The sequence below is a fragment of the Anguilla anguilla genome, chromosome 1, assembly GCF_013347855.1.
Source record: "Anguilla anguilla isolate fAngAng1 chromosome 1, fAngAng1.pri, whole genome shotgun sequence".
Classification (NCBI taxonomy): Eukaryota; Metazoa; Chordata; class Actinopteri; order Anguilliformes; family Anguillidae; genus Anguilla; species Anguilla anguilla.
Window position 1 is genome coordinate 73953845 of NC_049201.1, and position 25009 is coordinate 73978853.

At 42.2% G+C, this 25009-nt stretch overlaps 5 protein-coding genes across 7 annotated transcripts; all 5 read left to right on the forward strand.

Moving 5' to 3' along the window:
• Positions 1–327: 327 nt before the first annotated feature.
• Positions 328–7552, forward strand: LOC118230004 (apolipoprotein A-I-like). Of its 3 annotated transcripts, XM_035422673.1 has the most exons (5): positions 328–1006; positions 4236–6006; positions 6115–6170; positions 6365–6515; positions 6609–7552. In XM_035422673.1, the coding sequence occupies exons 3-5, from the start codon at positions 6131–6133 to the stop codon at positions 7201–7203; spliced, it is 786 nt and encodes a 261-aa protein (XP_035278564.1). In that variant the 5' UTR covers positions 328–1006; positions 4236–6006; positions 6115–6130; the 3' UTR covers positions 7204–7552. The 3 variants fall into 3 exon arrangements, with proteins under 3 accessions (XP_035278564.1, XP_035278554.1, XP_035278544.1); XM_035422663.1 differs by having other exon boundaries at positions 4236–6170; XM_035422653.1 differs by having other exon boundaries at positions 4236–6515.
• On the forward strand, positions 1002–4165 carry LOC118229956 (syncytin-1-like). The gene is made up of 2 exons (XM_035422569.1): positions 1002–1630; positions 1967–4165. The coding sequence occupies exon 2, from the start codon at positions 2290–2292 to the stop codon at positions 3418–3420; it is 1131 nt and encodes a 376-aa protein (XP_035278460.1). The 5' UTR covers positions 1002–1630; positions 1967–2289; the 3' UTR covers positions 3421–4165.
• Positions 7553–10519: 2967 nt separating the features above from the next.
• Positions 10520–11923, forward strand: LOC118230117 (apolipoprotein A-I-like). Its single transcript, XM_035422912.1, has 4 exons — positions 10520–10618; positions 10729–10784; positions 10995–11145; positions 11247–11923. Exons 2-4 carry the CDS (start codon positions 10745–10747, stop codon positions 11629–11631), a joined length of 576 nt encoding a protein of 191 aa, XP_035278803.1. The 5' UTR covers positions 10520–10618; positions 10729–10744; the 3' UTR covers positions 11632–11923.
• Positions 11924–13679: 1756 nt separating this feature from the next.
• LOC118230059 (apolipoprotein A-IV-like) lies at positions 13680–15474 on the forward strand. Its single transcript, XM_035422786.1, has 4 exons — positions 13680–13696; positions 13808–13863; positions 14331–14481; positions 14631–15474. Exons 2-4 carry the CDS (start codon positions 13824–13826, stop codon positions 15214–15216), a joined length of 777 nt encoding a protein of 258 aa, XP_035278677.1. The 5' UTR covers positions 13680–13696; positions 13808–13823; the 3' UTR covers positions 15217–15474.
• Positions 15475–19134: 3660 nt separating this feature from the next.
• LOC118230092 (apolipoprotein A-IV-like) lies at positions 19135–21850 on the forward strand. The gene is made up of 4 exons (XM_035422844.1): positions 19135–19270; positions 19692–19747; positions 20051–20195; positions 21014–21850. The coding sequence occupies exons 2-4, from the start codon at positions 19708–19710 to the stop codon at positions 21588–21590; spliced, it is 762 nt and encodes a 253-aa protein (XP_035278735.1). The 5' UTR covers positions 19135–19270; positions 19692–19707; the 3' UTR covers positions 21591–21850.
• Positions 21851–25009: the final 3159 nt, after the last annotated feature.

Sequence of the window (25009 nt, forward strand, 5' to 3'; positions counted from 1 at the left end):
TTTCAAAACAAAACTGATATGATTCCAATGCTATTAAGGCATTAGTTGAAATTAAGCTTATTTTACATTATTACAAAAACCGATTATGATTATGAATGGCAAAGTTGATTTCATATGTCCAATATAATATGCAAGGGCTAAGTTAATCATACTAACTATTCAGCTACAACGACATCCTCAGTAGCTTCATCAACCATTAACAACTTTAAAAAATGAAATAATTAAAAAATATTTATGAATAGCTGGCAAAGTGTGTAATGTAAAGAGGATAACACAAACTCACAAATAAACATAGATTATGGATAAACGGCTAGGGTTCCCACTTATACAAATTAAGGGAAGCGGCTTGTTTTTTTTTCATGTTTGCAGATGGGGCTGGAGGTTGAATATCTTGGTGCGCCACCAGGTGTCAGGATAGTGAAACACTCATATGTAGTCTGATCCTGTTTGAGAGAATGCAGAACTTGCAACAGGATGACACAGTTTTAACTGTATTTCCTCTTTTTGGCTGGACCGCAACACCGGGGCCAGCCCTACAAACGCGAATGTCTGTGATTGATTCACTGAGTGATGAAGTTACACCATTGGTCTGCCGAGTTATGAAGTTACGCCATTGGTCGGCCGAGTAATGAAGTTACACCATTTGTCAGGATTCTGCTTTTTTTCTGTTTCAGTCATTCTTTTTCTGGGCTGCCTGATGGTGGCACTTCGGCTTGTATTTCAGTTTGCTCCCTCATTAGTTTTCCCTGTGTTAATTGTATTACTGTTTTCTATTATTCAATCATTGTTTCTGTTTGCGTCTCATTATCCCTTAGGGTTCCCTGTCTCAGTCCATTTCAGTTCAGTTCAGTTCAGTTTAGTTTTCTTAGTCATATGTAGGTTAACACAGGGTCAACGGTACAATGAAATGTGTTGGACAAGAAAACAGGTCAGCTCACCAATAAAGCACTAGTCATAATATAGAATATAAGATAAAATTAAAAAAGATTTTAAAAGATGGAGTGAGGTGTTAGGATACAGAAAGTTTGTGCTGTAGGAGACAGACAGATTTGTGTATTCCAAAACCTCACGTGCATGTGAGAGTCCACCATTGTTTTACAAAGACAACCAATAAGACACAGTGGTAGAAATTGCAGCCTATAGGGCAACTCTGTATAACAAACAACCAATCAGAGTTCATGCTGTATTCTGCGCACAAATTTGAATATATGTAAATGTAACTGCCTCTAAACTACCAAACAAACTAGCAGTTGTAAAAGTGAAAGCGCACACTAAAGGACAAGATGCAATCAGCTTGGGTAACCACTGGGCAGATGAAGCTGCCAAAGCAGCAGCTTTAAATGACTCCCTGCCTACTTACAAAATTGCAGCTATTGACATGTCGGGTCCAACTAACATTGACATAGCTAAACTACAGGATGCCTGTACAAGAGCTGAAAAATGGACGTGGATTGAAAATGCATGCACTCTTAATGATGACAACATTTGGCACACACAGGACGGGAAAGTTGTTGCCCCTCAGAGCATCCTTTCATTGCTTTGTGAAGTATACCATGGCATTGCACACAATGGAGAAAGAACAATGCGGCACAACATGTCACTTCATTGGTGGTCTCCCAAAATGACCAAGGTAATGAAAGATTTCGTTAGGCGTTGCATCATTTGTGCAAAAAGCAATCAAGGTCCAAAAATAAAAGTAATGATGAAACACCAGCCACGGCCTACTGGACCCTTTCAGCAAATCCAGATGGATTTCATTGGCCCTCTTCCAAAGAGCCATGGAAAAGAACACTGTCTCGTTCTCATAGACCACTTCACACGCTGGGTAGAAGTTTACCCTGTAGCCTGTGCAAATGCCGCAACCACGGCAAAAATAATCGCATCTGAATTCTGCCCACGCTGGGGCCTTCCCTGCTACATAGACTCAGACCAAGGGACCCACTTCACCGGTAAAGTAATGAAACAGACTCTGAAAGATAAACAAAAGGAGGGGGGGCAAGAATCGCAGACATATGAACCTGGACAATGGGTTATGATAAGAGCCCCTCATCCTAGATCTTTCCAACCTCGATGGCAAGGACCACACCAGGTCTTACTAACCTCTGAGACTGCTCTTCGAGTTACAGGCATCCCGGTCTGGATCCACCAATCCCGGACCAAACCATGCCCATCACCCGAAGACCTCAAAAAGCCTGAAGAACTCCCTGCCACGGACGACTGCAGCCTTCACGAATCAGGTGCAAACGTTCCAATTTTTTCACATACTCAACCAAATTGAGCATTCAAGTTATGCTCCCATCCAACATGCTGAATTCATTTGTAATTATAATCACAGTTTTGAGCCATGGTGGAGTAAGTGCTGTGGACAATAACATTTACATGCAATTAGTTCACATGACAGCCAAACATGCAAATAAGACTGGCTGCTATGTCTGTGGATTAATACCACATTCTGTCGCACTTGGTGTTCCAATGATGTCCGTACCTATCGCCTCCAAGTATAACACTGCAGATAGCGATAGCAAAAGTGAACTTGTTACCAGACCTAAACATATATGTGATCCTGAACCCATTAACATTGCTCTGTCTCTTGGCCCATATCTGTGGTGCCTCAAACAAAATGGCTCTATTTATGTTGGAGAGACCCTGGACTGCAATACGGTTATTAACTACCATGATAAACCTGTACAAAACCACACAGCTATGGGAGTCTATTGGGTTTGTGGGAACAATGCCTATTCTGAGTTGCCTAATTCATGGTCTGGTATCTGCGCCTTAGGACATTTGGTCCCGGCCATGAGAATTACATCTATTCTACCGGACCGAGTCAGATATGAAAGATCAACTGACGTCTTTGGAACTCACCATCAGTCTGTTTGGAACAGAGCACTTGGTGCTCTCATTCCTACTTATGGGGTTATGTCCACTCTAGATCAAATTGGCGACCTCTCCAAAGAGGTAGAGCTTTTGGCCAATAGCACGGCATTAGGTCTAGGCAAAATTTCAGAGGAATTGACAGCTGTCAGAGTGATGGCTCTACAGAACAGAGCTGCATTAGATTATATCCTCTCAGCTCAGGGTGGGACATGTAAAATAATTGGCATCGAATGCTGTTCCTATATTCCCGATAATCAGGATGACCTGAAACGTGTGATCTCAAAAATCAATAATGTTTCCCGGTCCGCACATGAAATATCACCTACAACACCTGGTTTTCTTGAATGGTTATCGAGCTATTTGGGTGACCTTGGCAAAATTGTAGTTGAATACATTTTTCTGATTATACTGGGATTAACTGTACTGGCATTGATAATTAAAGGTGTGAAATTAATTTTCGTACAGTTAATCTGTGGTAAAACTAATGAGCAAACCACACAAGTTGTTCACTATACAAAGACTCCGACAGCATACATAATATAGAACCAAGTTGTAATAACTTGGGAGTACTTGATAATGCCCTCACATGGTATTCTGTTTTCTTCCTCATATGCCGGAGAGGACACTCCCATGACACCACACCGGCGCCGAGGACACCACCCCTCCAAGACCATGTTGCTGCAAACCAGGAGTAAATTGCAAGAAATCCCACCAAGCCTTGAATCGAGCCTTCCCTACCAAACCAATGTCACTATCCATCCAGCCAGCAACAGAAGGACTTTTTTCTTTACAAGTTATGTTCTTGGAGTACATCTCGTTCGCCCGTAAGGGGGACGTGAGGGAATTTTGCCTGAAGTTTTCCTAACACAGGTTTTTGACAGGTTTTCGCCCTCACCCTGAACAATGACTAAATAAATGTAACTGTAAAATTGACTTAACCATGAGATTCATGTTGTGTCAAAAGGAGGGACTGTTAGGATACAGAAAGTTTGTGCTGTAGGAGACAGACAGATTTGTGTATTCCAAAACCTCACGTGCATGTGAGAGTCCGCCATTGTTTTACAAAGACAACCAATAAGACACAGTGGTAGAAATTGCAGCCTATAGGGCAACTCTGTATAACAAACAACCAATCAGAGTTCATGCTGTATTCTGCGCACAAATTTGAATATATGTAAATGTAACTGTATAAACTCCACAAACTCTAACAGTTGAATTGAACATTTTTGTGTGAATCCCTGTTGCTGGCTTTCTGTATAATAAATGCTTCCTGATTTTTAAACACTAACTTCGGATCTGCTTCTACCTGGAACGACGGTCACTATTGTTCTTGGCAACATTTCTGGTTACCAACAGAGGTATAGATAAAATATAACACTATATACATAATATAACACTATGAACTTAGATGAAAATGAGGATTTATGTATAAAAGTAAACTGACGAGTGTATACAATATTACAATATTATTGCACATTGGATATGTAGCAGTCCTGGTTATGTAGCAGTCCAGTCCAAATATGCGATGTGGAATACTTAGATATGTGAGTTGCAAAGCCTGATGGCCTGGCAATAAAAACCAAGTCTGGGTGTATGTGTGGCCATGCTCCTGTATCGTCTGCCAGACGGTAACGAGGAGAACGGTCTTCATGCTTAGTGGCTGTGATCCTTGATGATACTGTGTGCTTTCCACAGGCACCGCTGGTGGAAGATATCCTGAATGGCCGGGAGTCTGTTGCCAATGATGTGCTGTGCCGCCTCCACCACTCTCTGTAGTGATTTGCGGCTGTGGGCAGAGCAGTTCCCGTACCAGACCGTAATGTAGCCCATCAGAAAGCTCTCGATGGTGCACCTGTAGAAGTTTGTGAGGATGCTGGCGTTCATGCCAAACTTCCTCAGTCTCCTCAGGAAATAGAGCCGCTGACGAGCTTTCTTGACCGTGGTGTCTGTGTGTAGTGACCAGGAGAGGTTCTTGGTGATGTGCACACCGAGGAACTTAAAGCTGCTGACCCTTTCAACCTCAGCATCACCAATGTGGATGAGGAGGTGTCCACCCCCCTGCTGTCTTCTGTGGTCTACAATCATCTCTTTAGTTTTACTGACGTTGAGAAAGAGTTTGTTGTCCTGGCACCAGCTGGTTCGTGTCTTCACCTCCTCTCTGTAGGCTGTCTCATCGTTGTCCGTGATGAGGCCCAGGATGGTCGTGTCAACTGTGTCAGTCCATTTTAGTGTCATCTGAGTCCAGTCCCGTGTTGTCTGTGAGTCCAGTTCCGTGTCGTCTGTATGTCCAGTTCCGTGTCATCTGTGAGGCAGTTCCAGTGTCTGTCTGAGTTCTGGCAAGTAGCTTATGAGGAATTTTGCGTTTGCCATCCCCCCATGCAAAGACATGTACGGGCATTTAGGTTAATGTCTGTTAGAGGCAGCGCATGGGTTGATTGAAATTGCCAACGTAGGCTACCCATGCGCATAATCCAAACTAAATCCCTTGCCCCTAGTAGTTCCCCTGGAGTGCCCTCTGATTATAGCTCACTGACATCACATTGAGGGCCACTCGCAAAGATGAATGAAGAACTCAGGGATACCCCCTTCAGCATGAAGCCTGTATAGGCTCTAAATACTATTTGAGAAAGTATTTGGTTTTCCATTAAAATAATTTACACAAATGAAATACAATGTATTTCATATGGAAATGTATTTGAAAATACTTCAAATATGTATTTACATACATTTTCAAATACAAATACATACTTGCATTTGACCAAGGGCTGTAATAAACAAAGGCAGTAAAGCACATCATCCAAAACCACACCAAGTGGCTTTGAAACAGGAATGAATTCATTGATTAATTTAGCATTCCATAATAATCATGACAGTGGCAGATTGAATGAAACTGAGTAACAGCACTGATTGGCTTTGGTTTCGGACAAGTCTGCAGAAGTGCGTGTGAGGTACAGTATGAGTCCATGTGCTGCAAAGGTCCAAGGATGTCTGCTGCATTAAATCCACAAAAGGTAACATCAAGGCAGTAGTGTTTGGACTTTGTGTTCCACATCCCTGCCCACGGTTCTCTATATAGTGGTCGGGCACAGCAGGACAGAATCAGACTCACTGCAGAAGGCTCACACACAGGTAAGATGGAAACTGCTCTTATTTATCAAGTGTTTTAAACTAACTATGCTGTTGTAAATGAGATGTAGTTTGTCATGAGGTATTAATTAATATTCTGGTGTTCTTTAGGTTCACAGATATAGCCATGAAGTTGTTTGTGGTGCTTGCTCTTGTTGCTTTTACTGGTGAGTGAATTTTACTATTTTGCTTATGGTAAGTAACTTTACTGAGAACACTTTTTGGAATGAACACTATCTTCTGTGAAAGTCCCAAAAGCTGATAAGAAATCAAAAACACTTCTATAGCAAAGATGTAATGAAATTGACTATCAATGCTGTATTACAAAAGCAAACAAAATTGTTTTGTCACATGCCAACAGACTGCCAAGCCAATGTTCTGAGGTCAGAGGAACCCAAGCCACAACTGGATCTGGTGAAAGATGCATTCTGGGACTACTTTGTCAAAGCAACAAAAATAGTTCTAGATACTCTGAAAACCATTGGAAACTCTGCGTTTGGACAGCAAATGAAGTAAGTAGCACATTTGTAGAGTGTTGTGACTGTAGAAGACTTACCTGTCACTGACAAACTCTCATGATCTGAATCTCCTTTTGTCTCCTACAGTGAAAAGATCACAGAAAGTGTGGAAGTGGCCAGCCAATACAGAGCCATAGTGCAGGATCAAGTTGTCGTCTTTAGCCATGAGTTACATAAAAAGCTTTCTGAACATGTGGAACAGCTGTCAGAGAGCCTGCAGCCGGATATAAATGAAGTGAGGGTCCAGCTGGAACCCTTAACTGAGAAGCTGAGGGCCAACATTCAGCAGCAGATGCAGAAGGTGAGGCAGGTGCTGGACCCCTACACAGAGTCCCTGGACACAAGAGCCCTAGAGCGTGCCCTGCGACGGATGCATCAGAAGCTGATACGCACCCTATTTATGAGTGTGGATCAGCTGCTGTCCCACCTGCATGACCAGCTGCGCCCCTCCACTAAGGAGCAGAAGAGGAAAGTGGAGGAGAGTGTGGGGGAGTTCATGGAATTTGTGTGGCCCCTGGACCTGCAAAAAAGACTCATAAACGAGATCTTTGACAAACTCGGGATGGTTGATCGGACCCTGTACCGCTACGCTGATAGCCTGAAGACAAAGCTCAATCCCTACATCCAGGGCCTCGAATCCCAGCTCACCGCTCTCTGGGAGTCTTCTGCCAAAAGTGCCTAAGTGCAGGAGGAACCACTCCCTGCTCCCCTTATCGATTCTAACTGCCTGAATCTCTCTGAGACTCCAATAACGCATGATCATCTTTTCTTGACACTCTCTTCCAGTACCTGTCAGCTATTGAGTGGCTCTTTCTTACTTTTGCTGTACAATTAACAAATTAAAGACCCACAGCAGTTATGATGTGTAGAGTTGTCATTCTTTTGTTCAGGAAGAGCTAGGAGAATACTCTAATACTGAAGCAAAACGTTTTACTTTTTTCATGACTGCTTAGATATGTTTTTTTTACATGTTCTGTAAAAATTGATGGATGCTTTCTAACTTTCTGAAATAAAGGCAAGAAAACGAATCATTCCTGCAACTATTTTTTAAAATTTATTTATAAGGAATACTTTCTTGTTTCAAAAAAAACTGACATGATTCCAATGCTATTAAGGTATTACTTGAAATTAAGCTTATTTTACATTATTACAAAATTGATTATGATTATGAATGGCAAAGTTGATTTTATATGTCCAATATAATATGCAAGGCCTAAGTAAATCATACTAACTATTCAGCTGCAAAGACATCCTCAGTAGCTTCATCAACCATTAACAACTTTAAAAAATGAAATAATTTAAAAATATTTATGAATAGCTGGCAAAGTGTGTAATGTAAAGAGGATAACACAAACTCACAAAGAAACATAGATTATGGGTAAACAGCTAGGGTTCTCACTTATACACAATAAGGGAAGCAGCATGTTTTTTCCGTGTTTGCAGTTGGGGCTGGAGGTGGAATATCTTGGTGCGCCACCAGGTGTCAGGAAAGTGAAACACTCACATGTAGTCGGATCCTCTTTGAGAGAATGCAGAACGTACAAAGGGATGACACAGTTTTAAGGCGCAGGGCTTGTAAAGAGGGTTGCAGGTTCAATGCCGGAGTAGGAGTAGACTTAAAGCATTCACTCAACCATTTGTTTCAGTAAATATAAAACTGTAAAAACGGATAAGCTGCAACATGCACGCCCCGTCCGACTATATGAATAAGGGCTTCTGGCAAACATACACCAAAAATCTAAACCTATCCCATGCTCAGTCCCTTGTACATCTTCACCTCTTATGTTCCAGGCTCCATGTCCATTTGAAGCAAAGAGATGGGATTCATGCCTTTGCGCCTGTTATTCTGTGCTGTGAGATGCACGCACTGCAGTGTGTCTCATGTGGTAGCATCACTGGTGTGATCTAGAACAGTCAGATATTCCATGGCATGTGCAGCAGTTCCCTGTGGAAATTCTTCTTTCAGAGTACAGTGGTTAATCTGCTAACTGTTATGTTTAATCTGCTACACTGTCATTGCACTGTCCTCGTAAGACCCAGAAATGAATTTTGATCCCATGTAGAGGACATCTTGGGTTTTAATCTCATTGTTTCTGAAAAAATATATGGTCTTAAATCCATGTATTCTACGACAGGTCTCAGGACTCTATTTCACTTACCAATCGAGTTTCATTGCAGTTGTTCTTTTTCTTTTTTTTTTTAGCACTGCCAAATTTATTGATATTGTCAAATAAATTACTACAATTCATTTTAAAAATTCAGTTAAGGCTGTGGTCTACTTAACACCAGTGCTTGGCATATACTAAAAACCTGCAAACACTCTGACCCACCAGCTCCCCATCACTGGTGTAATAGGCCTGATATCAATGGAGGGAACAGGTACAGACTGCTTATATAAAAACGTTCCACCCCCTGCCCTTTGCTATCTTTCCCAAGCCCCGCCTGCCCTCCAAACACATGCGTGCACTCTGCCTGTCTTCTGAGTACTGCAGAGAAGACAAGGGCATGAAAAAGTATAGGGAGTATGAAGCACATCACGCCTTGGTTGAAAATAAAACATGACGTCATTATAATGAATGTAAACAATGAACGTAGCAATGTTTTTTTTTATTTTTTATCCACAGCTATGGGCTAACGATAGTCAATAAATTCAGACACCGGCGTTTTTTGTTGTCTGAGACCAAGATGAAATTGCGAGCGAAACGTCGGTAAATATTAGGCCATTTAAACGCATCTGGATCTTGAGTGTGCGGTGTCTTTGTTTTCGCTTGAACAGCATAGACAGTTACGAACATTTCTAGCTAGCTACCACAAGACAACACCTGAAGTAGGCTATAGCTAGCCCTAACAGTGGCCTAATGTCAGCTAACTAGCAAACATTTTCTCGCTAGGTCGGTTTGTCGAGATAACAAATTCCAACAGAAATAGAACTAGCAAGATAATTACCTGCCCATCAGAAATACTGCAAGCTCAGTGTCACTTTTGAAGCCCTTCAATCCTCTGAGCTGTTGTTGAAAAATCTAACTGATGCTCAATCCAGTCTTGTCTCTCGCATGGTTCAATTCTTTTTAGGTGCTGTCTTTTTTTTTTTTTTTTTTGTCGCTGCCATTCTTGTTTTGTTTTCTCGGCAACGGGCGAGCTAGCCTACATGTTTTTTCTTAGAACTTATCGTGAAGGAAATTTTACCAAATATCAACAACTTACATGCTGCACTTTTAAATGCATTTCAACAAAGCATGCAGGAGTCATTAAAAGTAATTCAATTTTGCAAGAATTGCCTCTGTTTCTCTACAGTATTAAGGTGTGGATGTTGGCAGTAGCTGTTTGTTGTAAAGCGATTAGCCTACATTAAACCTAAATTAGCCACGTCACACAGGTAACAATATAGCCACGCATCAAATCAGTTAAGCTGAGGTCTGAAGTCTGTGTAAGAATAAATAAGTAGACGTGTACCCCACATAGTTTAATATAAACTGCTGTATCTTATCTTAGCGAGTGATATTTCCGCAGAGTTAGCAGAGCTGTTGGCCCAGGAGATGGATTCGTTTGGATTTCCCAATAGATTTCACAAATGCTTTTTACTCAGATATAGGGCAAAATCCATTACCTTAGATAAACCTTAGAGTCCTTGTCATGGTTTTGAGTAAACCACTATCCCTTCATTAACCACTAACCTACTTGAGTTTGCAACACAATTTCATATAGTTTCACTAAAATAATAATAATAATAATCATAATAAACCCGAAAGCAGTAAAGCAAATCATCCATAATAACACCCAGTGGCTTTGAAACAGGACTTAACTGTTTGATTAATTTAGTATTCCACAGTAATGATGACAGTGGCAGATTGAATTAAACTGAGTAACAGCGCTGATTGGCATTTCTTGCTGGCACGTCTGCAGAAGTGTATGTGAGGCACTGCATAAATCCATGCACTGCAAAGGTCCAAGGATGTCTGCTGGATTAAATCCATGAAAGGTAACATCAAGGCGGTAATTTTTGGACTTTGTGCTCCACATTGCTGCCCACGGGTCTCTATATAGAGGTCTGGCACCACAGGGCCAGATCAGTCTCGCTGAAGAAGGCTCACACACAGGTAAGATGAAAACTGCTCTTATTTGTCAAGTGTTTTAATTTAAGTAACTATATTGATTCAAATAAGATAGCTTATCACAAGATACTCATTAATCTTGCGGTGTTCTTCAGGATCACAGATATAGCCATGAAGTTGTTTGTGGTGCTTGCTCTTTTGGCTTTTACTGGTGAGTAAATTTCATTCTTTTGCTTATGATATGTAACATAACTGAGAATACCTTAACTTACCATTTTGAAATGAACACTATATTCAGTGTAAGTGTCAGAATGTCACAAGAAATCAAAAACACTTTTTTTTCGCAAAAGTTGAAGTGAAATTAACTACAAATACAATGCTTGATGTATTAGAACATAAAGCAAAATTGTTTTGTGGACAGGCTGCCAAGCCAATGTTCTAAGGTCAGACGAACCCAAGTCACAGCTGGAGCTGGTGAATGATGCATTCCGGGACTACGTTGCCAAGGCAAGACAAACAGCCCAAGATACTCTGCAAAGCATCAGAGAGTCTGCGTTTGGACAGCAAGTGAAGTAAGTAACACATTTCCAGAGTGTGGTGACCTCAGAAGACTTAGCTACCTTTCACTGACCAACTCTTATGATCTGAACGCCACTCTGTCTGTCTCCTACAGCGACAAGATCACAGAGAGTGTGGAAGTGGCCCGCCAATACGCTGCCGTGGTGCAAGATCAGGTGACCGTCATTGGCCAGGAGTCGTATAAAAAGGTTTCGGAGCAAGTGGAACGGCTGTCAGGGCGCCTGCAGCAGGACATAAGTGAAGTGAGGGCCCAGCTGGAGCCCTACGCAGAGGAGCTGAAGGAGAAAGTGGAGCAGCGTCTGCAGGAGTTGGCTCCCCTGGCCGAGAGCCTCCACACGGAGGTGGCCCAGAGAGCCAAGGCAGTGCAGCAGACCGTGGCGCCCTACGTGGAAGCCCTGAGGGAGAAGCTCGACCCCTACACCGGGGACATCAAATCCCAGCTCACCGATCTGTGGGAGTCCCTCACCAAAAGTGATTAGAGCGGACGGAATGTCAACCAACCCAACTGGCCAATCCCTCTGGCATCTCAGCTGATCCAAGCCACCAAAATATGCTATATGATTGTTTCTACAGCTACAAGCTCACCTTTGTCGCATATGAGAAAGATCTCTGATTGTCATGTAAGACAGCTGCAGTTTTTTCTTGTCAGCCAACCAAAATATGTATTTATGTTTTCTTGTAAGCAGAACCCTGGAAATATGTAATAATGTGCCTGAACCATTATTGATTTTCTGTTTCGTTTTTTATTGTCATAAATAAAAAAAGATGTAACAGAAATTTACTGTTGTTTTCTTGGTTTAATAAAAAATGTTGATGTAGCAGAAGTAACTATTAGCTCTCAAGTGAACCTAGAAATTATAATATCCATCTGTCTGAGTCCAAAAAAGTGTGTATCATAGTCATCTGTGAGAGTAAACAAACTTAATAAACAGAGGTCTATTATACTGACAACATCTAAAGTTTTAAGGTGAAAACCTGCTTTCTAAAAGTGCAACAGTTTACCATTATTAATGACAGGACAAGGAGGGAAATAAGAACTAGTTCATTCATTTAGGGTTAGGGTTAGAAATTACAAACTTCAAACGCAAAATTGTTTCGATAAGTTCAGTCTTAACCATCAAGCACATCTGTCACAAAGAAAATTTGATTTAGAAAATATTTAGCATCTATGAAAGAGTGAATGGCACACTGGACAGGGACTTCAACCCCATTCAATATAAAATCCCATAAATCTTATCAATAACTGATGGCTCTGCAAAATTACCCGGAAAGTGTGAGCAAATGATCAATCTGCGTGTAGTCAACAATTAGTTTCACAAGGGCTTTTACAAATACTTTCATTCTCACCAGCGCGCACTCACCAAACTCCATTACCTTAGATGAACCATCAGTCACAGCCTTGATGAAAAAAAATATTCCTTTACGTACAACATGCTAAGACATTTGAACACATGAACTGTTTCTCTGTCCATTTTCTATCCATACCCTGTTTAAGTTTTGCAATAATAGTTCCCATTATAGTTTCATATGAATATACAGTATGCAACTTCATGTCAGTTCCCAACATTCTGTGCCTTGTCTACCATTATCAGCATTGTCAAAATAGTACATTGGATTTCTAAAAGCACATGCATATGGAGAAGCATAGGGGGATTGTAGTGAAATGACAAAATGTGAATTATTTTGTGTTCCCTCACAAAACTTTTGCATTCCCTCATAAATGTTTTGTGTTCCCTGATATTAAGTTTTGTGTCAACCTGAAGTATGGGGACTTCACTAAGAAACACTTAATATGCAACAAGAAGTACTTCTCTAAGCAAGCAAAATTATTTTGCATTCACTTGCCATTCTTGAGGGAGGGAGTACAAAATACACCCCAGTGAACGTAACTGTTCGTGAACAGTTCGCTCACTGAACGTAACTGTAACTTTTTAACTGTTCTACCTTCACATTGCACTTGGCCCCATTAAATCCAAGTACACTCAGGTGTTGTTGACCTTCACATCACATGAATCACGTTAATCTGATTTTCCACAAAAAAAAAAACTTCTTCTTCAATTTTTTAAAAATGCATTATGGAATTGTAATGCAAATGTATTCATGGTGAAGATTATTGTCACATAAACAGTTCAGCCCAGAGAAGCCTACGTATGATGCATTTATGTGAAAATATGCGAGTAGGTTATGGCAAATTTTGGACGTTGGTAAACAGTCTGTATTTGCAGTAATATTCAATGCTTCAACGGCTGTTTCAAAGGGCAGTTACAACTCAGTTTCTCCATTGCTGGAAGTGGACTGAGGTCAAGCCAGGTATTTGTGCTGTCATGGGTTCAGATAGCCCTGTATCTGGGTGCTATCATGATCCAAGCAGCCAAAGTGTAGGGTGTGATGTGGAGTGGGAGTGACAGGGAGAGGTCCATTTGACAGCAGGGCAGTCATACCTGGACTTTGTGTTCTGCCGATCCCTATATAGACAGCGCAAGCATAATACGACTGGCACACTCGCACGCAGACGAACATACACACACACGCTTGTTCACGCAGGTAAGAAAAAAAGGCGTTTTTTTCACTGTCGTCTCCGATTTTTCAAAGAATAAGCTGAAGTGTTAAGGTTTCACGGGGCATTTTATCAATTGTTTGTTTGCTTAATTTTAGGACATCAAGGTCAATCATGAAGGTGTTTGTGGTACTTGCAGTTGTGGCATTTACTGGTAAGTGAATTTTGTTATTCGTTTGTTTGCTACTGATTATAGATATGTGTGAATGTTTCTCAACAAGTCTCATTTTTCTGAGCTTATATCCTTAAATTATGGGCATTTGTCATGTAGCGCACTAACTCCTAAGACACAATAACAGACTAATTTCTGTGGACGTAAAAATAGCAGAATTAAAAGCGTTTGTATTGGCCAAAATAAAATAAAATGTGAATATGAATTAAAATAGAAGAATAACACAAAAAACAAGAACTTGTAATAATAAGTATTACACTGAAGGATATTACATAACATGAATTAACAGAAAAATAATTTGGGGGGCAAATGGATTTCAGCAAGAGCTGCTATTCAAAATGACTGTTACAGGAGGTAATATAATTGGTGGAAGCTATTGTAAACTAAAACCTGTCATACATGTGGCACCTCTGTATAGTCATAATATCTTTATTACCATTCCCTCCTAGGTTGCCATGCCAACATCCTGTGGCCAGAGCAGCCAAAATCGCAGCTGGAGCAGGTGAAAGATGCATTCTGGGACTATGTTGCTAAGGCAACGCAAACAGCTGAAGACACCCTGCAGACTATCAGACAGTCAGAGCTGGGCCAGGAAGTCAAGTAAGTCAAGCCCTAGAAAGAACTGTCAATGCGGACATCATGGCAGCTGTACACACTCTAAAAATGTCTGTTTTGTATTGAAGGCGAACTGACCACACTCCTCAGACTTTACTGTACTTACCCCTTCCTCTCTGTCCCTCTGACTGCAGTGCTAAGATCACAGAGAGCGCAGATCTGGCCAGCCAATACGCAGTCTCTCTGCGCAGTCAGGTGACTCCTCTGGCCCAGGACCTTCTGAACAAAATCACCCAGGAGGCCGAGCTGCTGAAGGAGCGTCTGGGGCAGGACGTGAGCACGGTGAGGGCCCAGCTGGAGCCCTACGCAGAGGAGCTGAGGGCCAACATCGAGCAGCAGGTGGAGAAGCTGCGGCAGGAGGTGGCCCCCTACACAGAGTCCCTGGACACTGAAGCCCTGAAGGCCACCCTGCTCCAGAAGAGCGAGGAGCTGAAGCAGACCCTGGAGCAGAGAGTGCAGGAGCTGCAGGCCCAGCTGGGCCCCTACACTGAGGAGCTGAAGGAGAAAGTGGAGCAGCGTCTGCAGGAGTTCCAGCAGAGTGTGGCTCCCCTGGCTGAGAGCCTCCAGACCCAGCTGGCCCAGAGAGCCAAGGTGCTTCAGCAGAGTCTGGCGCCCTACGCTGAAGACCTGAGAGAGAAGCTGGACCCCTACGCCCAGGACCTCAAGTCCCAGCTCACTGCTCTCTGGGAGTCCTTTGCCAAGAGCAGAGAAACTCTCTGAACTTGCCAATTCCGTAGAACTCTCCTCTTTAGGACTATATGACTATATGACTAATGAGGTTGACCCCTGATTGTAAAGTGAAATGTACCCTGCACTTTGTTCCATTCTTCCAATATGTATTTGAATGTATCTTTGCAACCCGAAGCCTATAAGGCTATTTGCACTAAATATGGATCGGAAACTGTGCTATAATGTGTTTGATGGACACTTGTGTCTCTTGTTTCACTAATTTATGACAATACAACTATAAAGAGGAAATTGTGACTTATGTGTTTTTTTTACCACTGGTTCCAAGAGGATGACCTTTAATCACTCCTTCAGATTTGTGTAGTCAACATTACATTACATTACATTACAGGCAGACGCTCTTATCCAGAGCGACGTACAACAAGTGCATCAGTTCAAGGTGCAGAGGTGCAGAAAAACACACTAGAGTGAAGTAAAGTTCGGAGTGCCAGAAGTGACCACATAGATCAGGACTCCAACCCTGTAGGGTAACCTGTTCAGCAAACAGACAAACAATCCTACCAAGTACAAAACTAGCACTGAAGTCACATTTGCCTAATCAGAATCAGACAAAACAATCCTGCCAAATACAAAACTAACGTGATCGCATTAGCCTAACTAGGTACATTGAGCTAAACTAGAGGCTAGGGAGGGGTGAGGAGAGGTGCAGCCTGAAGAGATGAGTCTTTAGTCTGCACTTGAAGGTAGTCAGATTCTCTGCTGTTCTGACCGCCACGGGAAGGTAATTCTACCAGCGAGGGGCCAGGACAGACAGCAGACGTGAACGGGAAGTACAGACACGAAGAGGGGGAGGTGCCAAGTGTCCAGAGGTGGCAGAACGGAGAGGTCTGGCTGGTGTGTAGGGTCTGATGATCCTCTGGATGTATCCTGGTGCTGCCTGGTATGCAAGCACCAAAGTCTTAAATTTGATGCAAGCCATAACAAGCAGCCAGTGGAGGTCAGTGAGCATGGGGGTGACATGGGAATGTCTGGGGAGGTTGTAGACCAGACGAGCTGCAGCATTCTGGATGAGCTGCAGGGATCTGATGGCGGATGCTGGCAGACCAGCCAGCAGCGAGTTGCATTTTATAGTATTTCACCTCATAAGGGACTTCCACCCTTTCACTGACATGGAACCTCCCTTTCACACACACACACACACACGCACACACACACACACACACACACACACACACAAACACTCACATAGTCACACACACACAAACACTCATATAGACACACACACACAAACACACAGTACATGCACTTTGTACTTTGGCTGAGGTATATACGTCATACTGTAGACTTCACTGGGAGAATGTCCTGCTTTCCTTGAAAAGCAACCAGATCTCAACTTCACCCATCAATACTGGTGATGTATTGGAACTTTGTGCCTCTATTGCACATTAAGTCAGAAGAAACTGTGACAGCCATGTTCATTATTTCAGAACCTCCTGAAGCAGACATATTCAGATACAGCATTGCTTTTTCATCATAAGGCATACTAAGCACAATGATAGGCCAGGTGGCACAGGTGTAATTGAACACATTTGCTCTAGAAGTAGATTTAAATGTTTATTTCCCCCTTTCATTGTAAAGAAGGTGAGTGCTGTGTATTCAATTACCCGGGCAGTGGCAGTGTTCAGTAGCTGAGACAGATTTTTAAAAATGCCCATCAGCCCATAATATTCTGGTCAGGCCACAATTCTGCACAACAGAAAAGCAAATACCTACCTGTAAATGTATTTTCCACTTATGCCCAGTTTAGTAGTTTGGTAATTTAAGTTTGGGGGGACAGGACCTCCATCTGCTTCTCCGTGCTGCCAATCAAAGCCTGTAATGTGACCTTTCCTCATTTTTTGTCCCAATGTCTGCATCCCTCTATTTAAGGCCAGGCTGTTGAAGTTGTTCAACGGTACAAGTATTTGGGAACAATAAACGACGATAAGTTAACCTTTAAGCCAAATACTGATGTTGTCTGTGCAAAGGCCCATCAGCGTATGTACTATTATCGGAAGCTCCGAAGTTTTAATGTTGACTCCACTTTTATGAGAATGTTTCATTCTTGTTTTATTGAGTCTGTTCTCACCTTCTCTTTTATTTGCTGGTTTGGGTCACTTACCTTGAAAAACAGGAACAGGTTAGAAGGAATTGTCAGAATGTGCAGTAAAATTGCAGGCACAAACCTAAATGGCATCTCCCAACTGCACAAAATCAGAGCCACAAAGAAGGCCCAGTCAATCCTTGCGGACCCTAGTCACCCCTTGTTCAGTGAGTTCACGTTTCTTCCATCTGGTCGCAGATAAAATCTGCCAAGATGCTGGACCAATAGATTTAAAAACTCATTTGTCCCTGCTGCTATTGGCCTTTTAAATAATATTAGGTAATTCTATGTTTTTTGTGTGAATTGTTTGTGTGTTGATTGGTGTGTGTTGCTTGTTGTTGATGTTTGTATTTACTGCTGGCTGTGCAACAAATTGCCCCTCGGGGATAATAAAAATTACCTGACCTTACCTTACCTCCTCAGTGTGGTTATGTTTCTCTGGTTAGGGGATCGACTACCGGCAGGCAGCAGAGTGTCATCCCAAGCCTGCCAATGCTCTACCATCTTCAGATCCACACTCTGGTGTTATTTCACCATCAGCTCTGTCGCACCGTTTATCATAATAAATGTTATTAAAGTCATTGTGTTTTACTATGATCCATTCCTCATGAATCAGCTATTCAACAACTGAAAAATGCAGAAATTACATATATTCTTAAGATATATTGCCATAAAATACATTATCAAGATACTGCAACACTTCACAAAATATTGGAAAATTCACATGTTATTGCTACTTTCTGATATATTGCAATATATACTATATATTTTTGTCTAGTCAAATCAGTCTTATTTGACACAAAGACGCTTTACAGGGTAATACTGTATCAGCGGTGGTTATGCTGAGAACCTGTCGTAATGCGTACACACTGATGAAGATGAAGATAAGATTGTGCTTCCACTTCTGTAAACAGTGAGAAGACAATCTGAGCCACATTGAGTGTGTAGCCATGCATATATCCAGGCTTCAAATTGCCACAGAGTAAGTGCAATCTCACAACTTGTGGGAGTCTTGCTGCTCAGTATTCCATATAGTCTGTACAGTCTATTCCATTGTGAGTCTCATATTGGGGTCTTATGAGGACCACCATCCAAATTAAATTCAGACACCAAAATAAAATAGCACAATCCAGCACCCTGTAGTGCTTCAGGAGGATAAAGTGGCTGTACTCATCATCGATCTGGTTTATGTCTTTTTCCCACAGGAGCTTCCAAAACAAAAAGACTGTTCATCTTTACACAACAACAATATATTTTTCAGTGCCTGGATAGCCAATATCGTTCCACTTGATTGGGAATTTTTTTGACGATGGAAGACTTATGGAAAAATATATTAACTATTTAACTACATTTATCAATGATATCAAGACAAAATACTGACTTAATTGTGAAACAGGAAACTGTAACCTGAAATATGCAACACATATCAATAGAAATATACTGCTAAATATACTTTTTATTTCTACTTTGATCTCAGTGGGATACATCAGAATATAACCAATGGAATATATTATTAGCCAACAATGACAATATATCCACATATATTAGCAACTATAGCAGGAGTGAGTCCATGCATTGAACTTTTTCCAACATATTACAGTATATATTTCAACATATGGCGTTATATCTCTGTTGCCTCAGGGGCAAACCGTGATTAGCGCGGGAAACCCCCGGGGCGATCAGGAGCCCTGGGGCGGACTTCTCTGCGCTACGGCGGCACGTAGCGCCGCGTGGCCGCGAGTGCCTTCGGGGCTGGGCTTAGACCGAGCGAGCCGAGCGCAGATAGCGATGTGGAGCGGCGCTGACACGCAGAACAACAACAGAGCTGGTGACAGCGGGGCACTCTCCCCTGGACTTTGTGTCCTCCTCAGCCACCCGAGCTCCTTCGGTATATATAAGGCCCCGACGCCGCCTGACAAACGCACGCTCGACACAGACGCTCAGGTAAGACACACGCTGTTCTTTTTTTTACCGCTTTCTTCTTCTTCTTCAGCTTCTCTGAGTTCTGAGTTTCGGTCCAATGCAGAAAAAAACACGGTTCATGTTTTCTGACTAATTGCTTTTAACTGTTCTGAAGCAGTAGCAGTGGTTATGCCAGCACTTGCTTTCCATGTTACACTTTCAGCTTTGAGACTTGTAAGGAGTAGTTGCAAGATTATAACCTTCCATTGCTGTATGTTTTTAGTGTATTGTTGACCTTCAATATCAGTTATACGGATTTGCCACAAGTTGTTTGTGTAACAAAACATGACTGACTGACAAAACGTTGTCCCGGGAAACTGAACCATGTGTATCTGTATCCTATTGTACCCTTACTCTGGCTGGCTACAGTTAAAAATATAAATGACTGCCTTTCCCTCGACAGAGACTGAACTACAGAAATGAAGGTTTACGTGGTGCTCGTATTGGCAGCATTAGCTGGTAAGTACTGAAATCATTATTATAATCTATGTTGTGACCTTACTTCTTGTCACAGAAATGTCAGAGTTGCCAAAAAGAGTTGCAGCTGTAATAGCAACCTAATTCTTAGACAGCAGTAATCTCCAATTTCTGTGATTGAAAAATCTTGGATAATTGTTCAATGGCTAGATTACAGCATATCATGAATACTGATTATCTGTTCAAGTAGTGGAGCTCAAAATTTGATTGTTACAATATGCAGGAAGTGAGGTGTTGTAGTTACATGGGTTCTGATTGGTGTAACATCACGGTTTTTCACCACAGGTTGTCATGCTGACCTTGCCCAGCCACAAGTAACACAACTTGACTTGGTGAAGGATGCATTCTGGGATTATGTCGCCAAGGCGACACTCACTGCTCAGGACACCCTGCAGATGATCAGGGAGTCTGAACTGGGACAGGAAGTCAAGTAAGTTATACTACTATATAGCAATAATTGTCTGAAAAACTATATCAAAATATATTTCAAAAATATACATGAGGATAAAATTATATAGAAATGTTAAATATATATAAATATACATATGTGCAGAACAGACACAAGTGCCTCAGGAATGAGGTGGTTCTGAAATGTCACTGAAAATGAAGCCGGCTAGAAGAGTGCATAGGGTCAACGGCGAGTAAGTGACGGTTTGAGCCATGATGTCATAAAAGAAACGACATGAGGGAGGGAACAGTAAAAGGGCCGCGGCGGCCTATGGATGAGCAAGCAGCTTCTGAACGCCCGGCCCAGCTTAAAGCGTCCCTGTTAATGAGGCAATCCATCGGTCATTGGGTCAAGAAAAATGTCAAAACGCATATTTTGTGGCACATGAGAAAGCATGTTGTTTTAGTTATACTCACTGTAAAAAATTGTTGGCATCTAGATAATTCTAGACAGACCAAACAGGCAGTTTTTCTAGTGTTATTCATTTCCATACAATGCTCAGTTTTTTTACATCAGTGATTATAGCTAAGGTGATCTATGTATTCTAGAATAAGGAGCTTGAAAAGGAGGAATTGCTCATAATCTGTCCTGTTGACTAGTCAGCCCCTAATGGTAAGGGTCCACATCTGGCGTCCTCCTCTAAGCACCTTAGCCATCCTCCAGTTTAACAAAAAAAATTATACTTGCTTTTCCAATTCCCTTCACATGGGCTACAGAGAGCTTGCTACTGTGCGCACAAGACCACTGCTCTTTCACCTGTCTGCTTATCCAGCTCTAATACTCTCACCTCTCCCACACAGTGCTAAGATCACAGAGAGCGCAGATCTGGCCAGCCAATACGCAGTCTCTCTGCGCAGTCAGGTGACTCCTCTGGCCCAGGACCTTCTGAACAAAATCACCCATGAGGCCGAGCTGCTGAAGGAGCGTCTGGGACAGGACGTGAGCACGGTGAGGGCCCAGCTGGAGCCCTACGCAGAGGAGCTGAGGGCCAACATCGAGCAGCAGGTGGAGAAGCTGCGGCAGGAGGTGGCCCCCTACACAGAGTCCCTGGACACTGAAGCCCTGAAGGCCACCCTGCTCCAGAAGAGCGAGGAGCTGAAGCAGACCCTGGAGCAGAGAGTGCAGGAGCTGCAGGCCCAGCTGGGCCCCTACACTGAGGAGCTGAAGGAGAAAGTGGAGCAGCGTCTGCAGGAGTTCCAGCAGAGTGTGGCTCCCCTGGCTGAGAGCCTGCAGACCCAGCTGGCCCAGAAAGCCAAGGTGCTTCAGCAGAGTCTGGCGCCCTACGCTGAAGACCTGAGAGAGAAGCTGGACCCCTACGCCCAGGACCTCAAATCCCAGCTCACCGCTCTCTGGGAGTCCTTTGCCAAGAGCAGTTAAACGTCCCACCATCATTCTAAACTTTGCCAAAGAAAACATGTATTTATCTCATTTGATATTTATACATACATGATTTTGGAGAAGTACCAGTGGTTGGCTACATTCTCTTAGTCTGTGTATGGGTGCTACATACTTATTTATGTGTAATGCTTATAAGGGAAATGGTTGTTCCTTGGTCACTGGGCATTGTTATAAGTGTCAGATGGATGTTCGGTTTTCCTGCACTAATTTATGAAAATAAATGGTAAATCTACCAATTATCTGCTTTTTCTTCTTTTTTTTTTTTACTTGAAAGAATAACACTTTTATGCATATGACCACTGCAGGAGACAGACAAAGTGGGACCTCATAATCTTAAAATTCATTTTGCAAGCTGTGCTTACGCTTGAGTTACAAAAATAACCAAGACCAAAAAAAAAAAGCTGCTTAAGTTGGTTTATGGGGACATATCTGCATCTTACACACCTGTGATATGCAAATCTAAAATTTGACATCAATTTGAACTCACATGAACATGCTTCACAATTACCCTGTTCTGAGAACGAGGCCAAGAGCAAGCAGTTTCCTCTAAAGAAGGCTGCATTTCAACATTTATCACACTCTTTATGCCTAAAATTGATTATCAATTACAATTAATGTTATTCTTAAAGAGTGAACACACCCACAAACTAGCAGTTCCTCCACATAACCAGCATGAAATTAACTTATGTAAAGTATAAACTTCATGTAAAGATACAACTATACCCGCATCAGAGTGGTATTTTACAAGTAGCTACTTAGTCATGGTTTTCTGCGTGAGCCTCCATTTAAGATTTTGATCGTTTCATAAATGAGGCCTCCGTATATTCGCATCAAGCCGTTCTTCAGAGGACATCTATTGACTTTACAAAGTGTGCCATCTAGTGGTACGTAGTAGTAGGTCTTTTTTGTCTGGGGAAATGTAAGCGAACAGTGTCAAAAAAGATTTAACATTTCAGAGTTTTGGCTTCCTCTGGCACTGATGGAAAAAACACAGAAGTGTTAAATGCAGGTACACATAATTAATTCAATGTACACATAAGGGCACTATTGTACAAAAAAATAGGACTATATAGGTTTATGTTACTACTGCAATATACTAGGGGGCTTCTTTCCAAAAGCTATAATTGTATAACAGCCAATTTAATACTGCATGTCTAAGTTTAAAAAATGGATTTACAAACAGGAATATCTGCATTAAAACTATGAAACTAAATTATAAACATTTAAGTCATTTAAGTGAGAAGATAATGGCTATGTCTTAATTTTTATATTGCTTTTAAAAACATTGGAATAAGTTCTGCCTGACACAGGATAATTTAGCTTGGTTATTTTCAGTACTCAAGAGAGCAGAACTGTCTAATAGCCCTGGGTACTGAGGTAAATCTGACTGTCCATAAGCATTGTGCCTTGAGATCTGGCAATGATTGTTGCATATATGCATAACCAGACATGCGCTTTAAGGCCTTTCAATTTGATTGTGGCACAATGCTTCTTGGTGTCCAAAAATAACAAACGGCAAGTGCCAAGAACATTCAAGAGCAAACAAAACGGATACATATGTTTGCCTTATCTCAGCTCTTTAAATATGGACACACCCCTAACTGACACCAGACAGATTTAGCTGACACACCAGTCTGGAATAGGAAAAAAATGGCATTCCTCATAGCATGACAGGAGCATTGCATCATCTTTATGGAAATAAAATGTACTGCACTATGTCGTAAGCATGTGGGCTTTTCTGTTAAAAATAATAAATACACTTCACAGTCGTGTAGTATATTGCAATTGCTGAAATAATATTTGCCACTATATTGTGAAGACAATAATATTTGCCACTATATGGTGAAGAGTTGCAATATGTTCACAACATATTGCCTAATATTTTCTGTGCAGTCCTCGTAAACAACTCAGAGACAACCTCAAAAAGGCTGCCGGACAGTCACGTAGGCCTCCATTCGAATGTGCTATTCTTTGCTTATGGGTATCGTTTCAGTCGCATTGCTCTTAGTTTGGCTTCGTGAAGCCATCCTCCGCATCACCATCCGCATCACCGCACGGTTCTGACCGCCCTGTTTGACCATTACATTATTACATTACAGGCATTTAGCAGACGCTCTTATCCAGAGCGACTTACACAACTTTTACATAGCATTTTTACATTGTATCCATTTATACAGCTGGATATATACTGAATGCAATTTTGGTTAAGTACCTTGCTCAAGGGTACAACGGCAGTGCCCTACCCGGGAATCGAACCTGCAACCTTTCGGTTACAAGCCCAGTTCCTTACCCACTGTGCTACACTCCGTCCTCCAGGCCCCCCCCCCCCCCCCCCCCCCACCACCGAAAAGGTGCTTCGGCTGTGAAGGCTGTACACTTTGGAAGGTCGTTTGCTAGTCCTTCTAACCAACCCCCCCCCCCCAACCGCCACCCCCACTCCCACCCCAAAACAAGCAGAACCCACCGTAGCAATGGAAGGGGCGTACAGTTCTCACTGGCCAAGCTAAATTTGACCTAGTGATGATAAATAAAATCATCAGACCTGCATACCTGCATCGCATGATTTGCCCTCCCCCTTAAGACTAATTATACAGCCATTTGCCATTGAGAGAATACACGGAGATCAACGATAACAGCTTGTCTGTGAGGTTTTTGACCTCGTTGAGCAACTACTTTCGATCACCTGATGTCTTGCCCATGGCTAGAATTGCATCCCCCATTCAACAAACACCCACAAACTTGACACTTAACCTGCTGAAAGTTCATTTAATTCCCTGTGGATGCTTGCTTGAACATAAACGGTTTCTTATTCTCACACATTCTTCCCAATCGCGTTTGATAGCCCATGAATCATATCCAATAACCTGCATGCAGATGTGTACACAAATTTTGTAAAAACCCAATCAGGATTGTTGGCATGCTTGTCCAACTGAATGGGGAAATTTGTTTGTCAGCATACAGTCTGCTCATGTGGACAGACAAGTAACCTTTTAAATGCCATGGTCTTAAATCATCTTACGCTCTAAAAGTCCATGCACACACGCAAGCACACACACACACACACACACAGAAATTAAAACAGTCAAACATTGTTCTGAAAAAACACACACACAACAGGGGCAAGTTGGGAACTGTCTCTGCACATGTCTGCGAGTCTGTTTGTTCCACCCGGCCGAGCTTGTCCCAAACTTGTTTACCGAAACCGACATTCCTCCGCCACCAACTGCCATTGGCACCAGCGGCTCCTTAACCCTTCCTTCACCTCAATTGTCCCAGAGCAGGCTAGGAGAACAGAATCCAGCGCCTCCTCTCCGATTTATCTGTAAACAGCTCAGTACTGCCTGTACTGCGAGTCTCACATTCCCACTGGGGTCTTCCCTGGCCTGTGTGGACATGAA